General features: G+C 38.1%; 1 protein-coding gene across 1 annotated transcript; it reads right to left on the bottom strand.

Moving 5' to 3' along the window:
- Positions 1–3,476: 3,476 nt before the first annotated feature.
- On the bottom strand, positions 3,477–9,370 carry LOC145767489 (uncharacterized). The gene is made up of 11 exons (XM_082579322.1): positions 9,315–9,370; positions 7,813–7,990; positions 7,489–7,666; positions 7,244–7,402; positions 6,823–6,983; positions 6,245–6,461; positions 5,987–6,108; positions 5,188–5,392; positions 4,436–4,742; positions 3,911–4,224; positions 3,477–3,601 (listed from the first exon to the last, which is right to left on the bottom strand). Coding segments are annotated over exons 1-11 (1,878 nt in total). The 5' UTR covers positions 9,351–9,370; the 3' UTR covers positions 3,477–3,600.
- Between the last annotated feature and the right edge of the window lie 570 nt (positions 9,371–9,940).

Below are 9,940 nucleotides of genomic sequence, written 5' to 3'. Positions count from 1 at the left end.
GGTCTGTTTTGTACAATATTTCGCACAAGTCATATTTTTTTTGTGACTGGAATTTCTTGTCTTCGAAGAATTTGATAAGTCAGTTTTTCTCAATGCAATGACGAGCTGCATGTCTTCATTTTCAATAAACAGTGCCTGGATGACATTATGTGTTTCCATTTTCGCTGATAGACATTACTTTCACAGATCAATTGTTTGTACTGTTTCAACGTCTGACGACGGTGAACCGCTGTAAAGCGGCCAATATTTCCTGCGAAAGTTTTGCGTAACAAAAAAACATTCATTCAAGAGGAATGCAATTTGAAACAAACGCATGACTTTCTTAGGTTGTATCGCAACACCGCCGAACGTTGTATCGACATAAGCAAAGTATCTATAAGCTGTTAGCACTCGCAATGACACGATAGGACATATCAAGCTGTGCTTATTTCTCTACGATGAGAATTGGGTCAGGACAAGAGCGGTAAACCAGAGTTGACCTTTCGCTGCTTGATATTTGAGCAAACAAATTATATGGTAGATTATAAATATTAGTGCAGTTTCTTTGTAATGTAAAAACGCCCAAAAATGCCTTATATTTATGAGGAAAAGTAAATTTTTGTTTAGTTTAGCATTACTCCATGTTATAATCCAAAAATATGCGTTCGAACCGTCAATTTTGAAGCTATTTTCGGGAAATTAGAATAAAAACCGACTTTCTATCGTTTTTTCATCTCAAACACTTTATTTCAATAATTTTGTTGGGTAAAAATTTAATTTCTATACGCACAATACACATGGCTATTATCTTGCAAAATATTTTGGCTCTGTGATTTTCATAGCTCCCGTTATTAGCGATTAATTAGCACGGAGCTAAAATAGCCCGTGTCGAACTTTCCGCGTACGAAAACAGCTCGTATTAAGATAGGGTTTTAAAGCAATAAAATGTTTACAACAATTTTTTAAAATTTATCGGCGATAATCAAATATTGCCTTTGGCGATAACGATAAACGATAACTGAAAAAATAATTGAGCGATAACGATAGGCGATAAAAATTTATCGCCGATGATTATCGCCGGTAAATTATCGCCAATAATGCCCATCATTGCTTGCAGATTACAAATACGCACACCTTGTAATCACGTAAAACTCTTTGCCTCAAAAGAACTGAATTGTACATGCAGATTAACGTTATATTACGTTACGTTCTTTCAATTAGCTCGGTCATGAGCTCGAAGTTTTTTCGCAGTGTTTTCAGCTCTTTGACTGTGTTTCTGAATGATTCCTAGTTTTGTGTGGCTGAAGAATGGTCGATCAGCATCATTTTCTAGTTCAAGTTTGGTTCTAGTTTAGTTCTAGTTTAGTTCTAGTTTAGTTCCTAGTTTAGTTCCTAGTTTAGTTCCTAGTTTAGTTCCTAGTTTAGTTCCTAGTTTAGTTCCTAGTTTAGTTCCTAGTTTAGTTCCTAGTTTAGTTCCTAGTTTAGTTCCTAGTTTAGTTCCTAGTTTAGTTCCTAGTTTAGTTCCTAGTTTAGTTCCTAGTTTAGTTCCTAGTTTAGTTCCTAGTTTAGTTCCTAGTTTAGTTCCTAGCTTAATACGCCTCAAGAACGGTGTTCCCCAGGGATCTGTTCTGGCTCCACTTCTTTTTAATGTTTACATCCATGAACTTCCACCAACAACATCTAAGCTGTATGCCTATGCTGACGATCTGGCTATGGTGCATAACGCTTCGGAATGGTCTCCACTGAAAATGACCCTAACTCAAGATATGGCTAAGATGTCCGACTACCTCCACAAGTGAAGACTCAAGCTCAGTAAATCTAAAAGGGTGTCGACTGCTTTGCATCTAAACAATAAGGAAGCAAAGCGTGAGCTGACCATCAACATCGATGGAAACATTCTGCCCTTTAACCCCACACCAGTCTATCTTGGTGTTAGTTTGGACAGGACTCTCACGTACCGACACCACTTGGAATCACTTCACAAGAAAGTAACATCACGCGTTGCCCTTATTCGTCGACTGGCAGGTACGAGCTGGGGTGCGACACCAACAATTACTCTGCGCACCACTACCCTGGCTCTTGTCCATTCCACCGCGGAGTACTGCGCCCCTGTATGGTGTCGTAGTGCTCATACTCACTTGCTCGACATACCCATCAACGACGCCTTGCGTATTGTATCGGGATGCCTGAAACCTACACCTACTGATTTTTTACCAGTTCTTTCAGGCATCGCCCCTGCTGAGCTTCGCTGCAAAGCTGCCACACTCTCCCTGGCTCGCCGGTTACTGGAGCCACACCACGCGCTCCACAGCTACATCACCAGATCGGTAATAAAGAAACGCCTCAAATCGAGAAGCCCCTTTGTCGCTCAAGCACAACCCTTGCTGGAGCACAATCCTTGCTGGAGCACAACACCAGTGCCTCATCCTGGATCGCCAATACCTGGCAAGAGGAGTGGACAGACAACACCTCCAGACTCCACACCTTTGTTCCCGACGCTGGACCCATGCCACCAGGAAAGGAGCTCAGCCGACCTGCCTGGGTACGGTTGAATCGCCTCCGCACTAGTGTTTGGCGTTTCGATTCCTTGATGCACAAATGGGGCCTATCAACATCTGCGGCATGCAACTGTGGTGTAGAGGAACAGACAGCAGATCACATCCTCTACCACTGCCCGACTTTTACTCCTCCAAGGGCAGTTGGCCTGTCAACGCTGGAGGACTCTACAATCAAGTGGCTGCTCGAAGAATGCCCGTACATTTGATCCAATGAAATGTAGTCCAAAAAACAACCTCTCATACGAAAGAAGAAAAAGATTTCCTAGTTGCGTTCAGCCACAGACGGTCGTTAGACTCCTGCTCTGGCTTTTCTTATGAGAATGTTCGACCTTTCCTGTTTTGTTTGATGATGGAATAATTGCACCTTGGCAGTCCTAGCCCGGATGTCCTGCATTAGGTAGACCCAGCTATAGCATGTTGTGTTGCCTTTATTTTCTAAAACTTTACAGCCTTTTTCACCCTTTCTGGAGAATCATCAGAAGGTAGTTTAGAATGAAGTAACTATATTTGATATAATCTGTTCTGCTTGGCTTTTTTGCTTGGTATTGAACACTTTTGTAGCATTAATAACATTTATTGTTTATAGATTTTTATTTATTGCAATTCCTTCAAACCAAAACTTTTCGAAACAAAAATAAACTCTGCAAGATTTCTCTATTGTTAGTTTTAAATGTGTTTTATCCATATGACTTATCTTACTTTCATTCAAATCAAAATCGTTTTGAAATGTGCTAGGCTACCATAAACCAACAATTTCATGAAAGTATTGTCATCTAAACTTGACAAAACAGTTGCTGTTCAGCATTTTTAAAAATTTGTTTTTGTTTGCAAACTAATTTGAAAACTTTTGCACTTTATTTATTCACCTAAATTCTTCAAAATTATCTAAAAATCTAGGCTGCCACTAACAACTAGGTAACGTCACAGACACGATCATCATACAGTTCAAACAATTTATTTGATTTCATTTTTGAAATACCCTGACACAAGTTGAGATCTCAAAAGAAAAGATGTCAAGTAAACATTCCGTTGAATTATCTTTGCGTACCTTCTGATGTCTTTTTCTGCAAAATGAAACACAACCTAGCTTATAATTACAACTAATACTATTTTATTCTATCGATCAAAGAAAGACATAATTTATAATTATCTTTCCCATTGCATGTTCAAGTTAAACATTTCAATGGAATGAAACAATTCCCAGATTGTGGTGAGATTGCTTGTGGCTGCTTTTAAATAAATAGCCAAAGTTGTTTTTCAAACGTTGAGGTTATTCCAATACTTGTACATGGTAGATCTAAACTCAAAAGCTAAATGCTTAAAGGAATGATAAATTTGAATGTGCAATTGTGCATATTATAAACGATACTTACTAGTAGCAGTAGGTGAATTTGTAGCTGGAAGCACAGGGGGCTCTGTAGACCCAACTGTAAAAGCTGCCACAATAATACGCAGGAGCGCATGTGGCTTTCACTTTGCAAGTGTAACCACAAGCGAAGTTCTGGACAAGCTTGGGAATAAGAACATTCCAGTGGTTATCGAAGTCAGCCTCGTAGCTCTTGCATCGTCTAACAAGAAGGTCGACGTAGCAATTGGCCATGCGTGGGGCCCAGCTTCTATCAGTGGCGTATGTGCCGAAGTAAAACTCGAGCATTTTGTAGTATTGCTCGATATGGAAAAGTTTGGCCTAAAAAATAAAATCAGAAACGTAAATAACATGCATTCAAATACAAAAAGTAAATATATCTTGGTAGGCTAATGTTTTTAATCAATCTCACATTTTACAAAAGTGCCACAAAAGCACAACTTATTTGCTCATGCCATCATTATTTATGATTCCACATTTCAATTATAGTAAAGAATTTTTATTGGCAAATAATCAATAAAAAAATACTTACAGCAGTTACTTTTTTGACAAAGTAAGCTCGCTTCTGGGCAACAGAATCTCTGAGTTTCTTCTCATAATCAGCGATAGCAGCCTTTCTCTTGGCAATGCAAGCATCAAACATGGCTTGGATCGTGGCGATGTAAGCTTTGAATGCCTTTTCGTAAGCATCTTGTGACTTTTGGTGCTTCGTGTAACAATCGGAAATTCGTTGATTGAGTTGTTGCCAGTACTTTGAGCAAGCTTCCTCTCGAACTTGTTCAAGTTCTTTTTTCACTCTAGCAAGTTCAGCAATTTGATAAGCAGTAAGAGTGCTGGAGCTGAAACAAGCAACTTATGAAAAAGTGTTGGCAAGTAAATAAAATAATCATTTTAATTTTTATCGAAACGATAACAACATTTAATTCCGCATTTAATTTCCGGATATTTTCCATTTTCAATTGAATTATATTCCACAAGCAGAGAAACGCCCCAACTGGATTATGATTTGAATTAAAAGTAAAGTTGTGATTGTATTTAAAAAAAGAAAATTGCTGAAATCAAATAAAACACAAAAAAGCGTAGCCTAGGCTTACAATAAGATGAGACAAAATTTAATGGATCAAAAAGGAACTTTGAATATATTCCCGATAATGTACAGTGAATTAATGTTGTTCTTGCATTTCGATTAAATGTAAATAAAATTACGAAAAATAGCTTCTCTCAATTTTATGCTTTTCATTTTGTTGGCTTGGATGAAAAAATGTGATGCATGTTGTCACTTACCAGTAAAGGAATCGTCGCCTCAAACTTTCGAGGTAAGCGGCATGTCTATCCTTGACGCATTGTTCAAAAGCAAGCTTGTATTGAACGTGGTAATCGATCCACTTGTTCTTCCAGGTGTAAAACTGGGTGTTACGTTCCTTGAGAGCATCCTCCATCTTCTTAGTCAATTCAGCGATGAGTGGAGCAACACTTCCGGCGGCGGCATCTGGAAAGCAAAGTCTTTGTATTTTACAAAATGACAAGTTAAAGGCAATACTTCAGTTTTTAGATGATTTCTTTTTGTTGTAACAATTTCTTTTAGATCATTTTTGTAACCACAAATGAGTTGACTTAGCAATGTTCTCTACCAATGTCCTACTACGAGACATTTATTTAAAATGCCTGTTTAGTGTGGAAATTAATTTGATATTCGAAGCTATATCCTGAGTTTTATGACTTTTTTTCACTTCCTCTTTCTTTTATTCGAACTCGCACTCTCTTTCCTATATCTTATGTTTGGCACGGTCACAACAAAGTGTTACTATCGTGCCAAATCTTTGCATTCAGTAAATCATTCGGTTTTGAGCACGCTTTGAAATTGCTTTTACTGTCGTTATTTACTTTTTTCAGACCCCTGCTTTGTTACGACAAGTACGAATTTTTGCTTCGATGGTTGGAATAAAACATAATAGTGAAGTCGGATGAAAAATATTCTATTATTATAATTAAGTGATATCTTTCATGCTTAATCAATAAACTATGCAAGGGTATGACAACATTGTTATATTTTGTTGCAATCTTTGACACTTTTGTAACTTACTGACGTCACAAGTTTTCAAGTTCTTGTAAGTGACAAACTTGTACTTATAAACGAATGGAGCAAGATAGTATTGCTTGCAAGCATAAGTGCTCTTGTAAGTGTACCAGCATCCGAGAGATTTGCTAAAAAACAAGGAAATGGAGTGAAATAGATTTAACCGCTATTTGCTAAACTTTTTGCGTTTTTGGTTTTACATGAAGCATGTCATAATAAATGTATTTACAAGATAACTAATAACTTTGTAACAAGCTTGCTCACCAGCTACTGTAATAAGATTTTTTGTAGAATCTGAGACTAGCATTGGACATGTAACATCGGTATGCGCAGGTGTAGTAGTTGATGAGCTTGTTCTTGTATTCGTTAAGCTTGATTCTGTATGCACTGACAAAAGCTTGAACTTTCTTGTTTTCGAGATAGTGGTAATCGTTAACAGAATAGTAAGCTTTGGTCCCAAGCCACCAGTCGGCTTCGCCACCTGCAAAATAATCACATGTGAGATGTGCTTAACAAAGCCTACGATATTTGGGTAGCTGGTTGCATTTGCAATGATTTAGAGGTTTGTTTGCTATAAAATGATAAACCCAAATAAAGCTAAATGAAAAAACTTATAAACAAACCAGAAACACCATCTTTACTTTTAACAGTTTAGAATCAGAGCCAGAATAGTTTTTGTGGTGTACAGTATCGAAACAAAATTTTGAAGCATTATTCTTTGACACTGGGCTTGATTGAATAACGAGAGAAGCCTGCATGGGTGAAAATATGTTAGTTTGTTAGATTTTGATTGTGCTATTTTGTAAATATGAATTTTGCTACGTAATAAAATAATATATTACTGAAAAGAGAAGCCAAAAGCTTGCGAAGGCCTTCCTTGTTCTTGAGTAGGATTGAATAAAGGTAAGTGTCGTATTTTGAGACGTAATCGTTGATCTTCGTTTCAAGAGCCTTCTTGTATTCAGCGATCTTTGCAAGTCGAGTCTTCAAGCAATCTTCAGCGCTGCAATGTTTCGCTGTTAGAATCGATGTCATACCACAGTGCGCCTTACTTTTTACCAGCTTCTTAATAAGTTTAATAATATCGCCTCGTAGCCAAGCTACAGTAATATCATTATTGTTTTTATAATCAAACATTGCTCATTGTAATTATCACTGCATTCATCATTTCCTTGTAGTTTTTTAGCAATAGTCTACATATTATTCCACAATTAGGTTCAGAGTAGGCCTGAAGTGAAAACTTTTAAAGAAAATGTTACTCACGCCTTGACAATCTTAGCATGGTACTCGGTAAGAGTCTTAATCTTGGAAGCAATGAGAGAGTTGTAACTGGCAAAAATTGCAGCTCGTTTTTCATCAAGCTTCTTGTTGTAGGCAGCGATCTTGGCATCTCTATCATTGATGTAGATCAAACCACCACAACTGAAATAGAAAACGTCTGATTGGTGACAAAGTCTCTGTCTTAAGGTTATAGATTATGAGCAATGATGTGTAATCAACAAACTCACGTTCTGTAAGCGTAGTACATGGTCAAGTACTTCTTGTAGTATTCCTTGTATTCAGCATGGATAGCATCAATCTTCTTCATGAATTCGTCTCTCTTGGTGTACATAGCTGCACTCATTTTAGTGAGGGAGGTTGCCAAGCAGTTCCTGACTTCACTAGTGACGTCAGCAACGCTCTTTTCTGAAATGTCAAGAGCCAATGGTTTTGCTGTAGATATAGCGAGATCGACTTTATTTTGAATCAGAAATAGAAACTCATTTTGTCATAATATACGTAGGTCTATCTACTAAACGTCGATCACAAGAATGCTCAACAGTTTTACTTACCGGACCATCCAGCCTTTCCGCAATCTTCACCGGGGTAAACCTTCAAGATGGGGGAGTAGTAGCTTGCAGAGCACCAAGTGCTTGGGAAGTAGAAAGTGTATCTGTAACATGATGTTGTAGGATAGACGTAGAAATTGTGGCTACAGTAGTAGCTATAGGTGTAAGCTGCGTTTGAGGCCTGAAACATGTCAACATATTCTCAATGGTTAGCTGAAATTTTCACAATACGTTAACTTTTATATTCGATTGAATCAATAAATATTTGTGGTTAGATTTTAGTAGCTACGAAACATTTTCCAACGCAAATATTAAAATCAATTTTAAATGATCTCGTATAGCCTACAACAGGGGTCACCAACCTTTTTTGCATGCGGGCCACTTTGGCACTAAGGAGAGCTGTGGCGGGCCGCACTAATAAAATTTTAGGTAGGTTGACTCTTATGCTAGAAATGGACGCATTTCGTACCCAGTATCCAGCGTTACATGTTGTTACTATTTATCTTAGAATACCGCAGCAACCAAGCAAGAGTGATGTTGTCACTTTGCTTCGCAAAAGATATCTTGCAATTAACAGTTTCAGTAACCAAAGAAATGTTTGACACATCGCAATACAGGCAACAACAGTGACCTGCTATGCTGCTAACATATCAGCGAAAAATAGGCTCCAATAACAGGGAGAAACAAACTAGGCACCATGAAACAAACGCTTGTAGAAATCACCGAAAAAAACGTTTCTATCGTAACTCATGAAAGGTGTTCCTTCTAAAAAAAGCAATGAGTTGGTTTTTCATCTTTTTGTGAGAGTCTATAAAACCATATTTCTTGATTATTAGACAACTGTCACTTGCGGTGCTTATCAGCATGGCAAGAATTGTTGATTAACAACATTTTGCAGTACCAAACTAAATATTTTCATAATACAACCAGAAGTTGTCTCATGAAAATACAACCAGAAGTAATTCAACCAACACCTGTCAGAAGATATTTCATTTTCTTGATACAACCAGAAAAGTCTTTAAATTTATATATAATATTTTGCCAATTTATTATAAATTGAGTTGGCACACCGGCCTATTTTGCTAACAAAAACTTGCTTGAAGGGAACTCTGCTCGTGAAACACAATAACGGTGAAACGCACACTAGTGTTTACATGACACTTACAAACTTAAAATAAGCAACCCTATGCTCACAGACAATTTCGAAATTCGAAAACGGACGTTTTAGTCAACCACTGGGACAGTGTGGCTGGACATCGCATTGGAATAACGTTAAACGACCCCCACTTAGAACTATACAATCTGAATGGTCGGTCGGTGGAATCGTATGCAAAGCAAAAATATGCTTCTCGGAAAGTATTTTTGGTTACACTTGTACGCTGATACCTCCGCGGGCCGCAGCGATACAGCGTGACGGGCCGCATGCGGCCCGCGGGCCGCCATTTGGTGACCCCTGGCCTACAACATTCTAATGGATTACGAATATGCTATAAATTCAGACTTACGGCAATGCACGCCAAAAGAACCAACAAAAGTCTCATCTCGGTGTGTGTTCTTTGCTGTCGAAAAAACTCGATAATCTTTCGTTGAACGCTCACCTTTTTATAAGAAATTCGCTCCATGCAACACCACTCAAAACTCCATTAGCTCCAGGATGTATGTTTTGTTGAGCGAGCGCAAGCTAAGTTGAAGTATCATCATTGTGGAAGGGTTTGAGATAATGGCCTTAATTAACATATCCTAGAGATATCATGCAAACATACAATGTTGTGGAAAATGTTCTATAACCTGTTGCTATGAAGCTTTGGCTTGTGCACCTTCAGCAGATTAAGCTAATGATGATTGCGAAGGATATTCTAGTTTTATTTTCATTTGTTTCGACGTTCGAAAGACCGTCGTTCGATACAGCTCGAGAGTGTGTGACTATATGTCTTTGGCAAGACACTTAAAGGCATGCCGTCTATATTGCGGAGTGATGGCGCTCTTCGACTATAGTCCTTGATGTCTCATGTTAATGAGTAACACTACCGTATGCCGCTCTAGAAAGAAATGTTTACGGCTCTTCTTGGGGTTATGGGCTGCTGAACTGAACATACGTTGTATGAACTTTCCACCGTGAAAGCCTAGAAAC

The sequence above is a fragment of the Aplidium turbinatum genome, chromosome 3, assembly GCF_918807975.1.
Source record: "Aplidium turbinatum chromosome 3, kaAplTurb1.1, whole genome shotgun sequence".
NCBI lineage: Eukaryota > Metazoa > Chordata > Ascidiacea > Aplousobranchia > Polyclinidae > Aplidium > Aplidium turbinatum.
The sequence above is the reverse complement of the archived record's forward strand: the minus strand, read 5'-3'. Positions and strand labels throughout refer to the sequence as shown.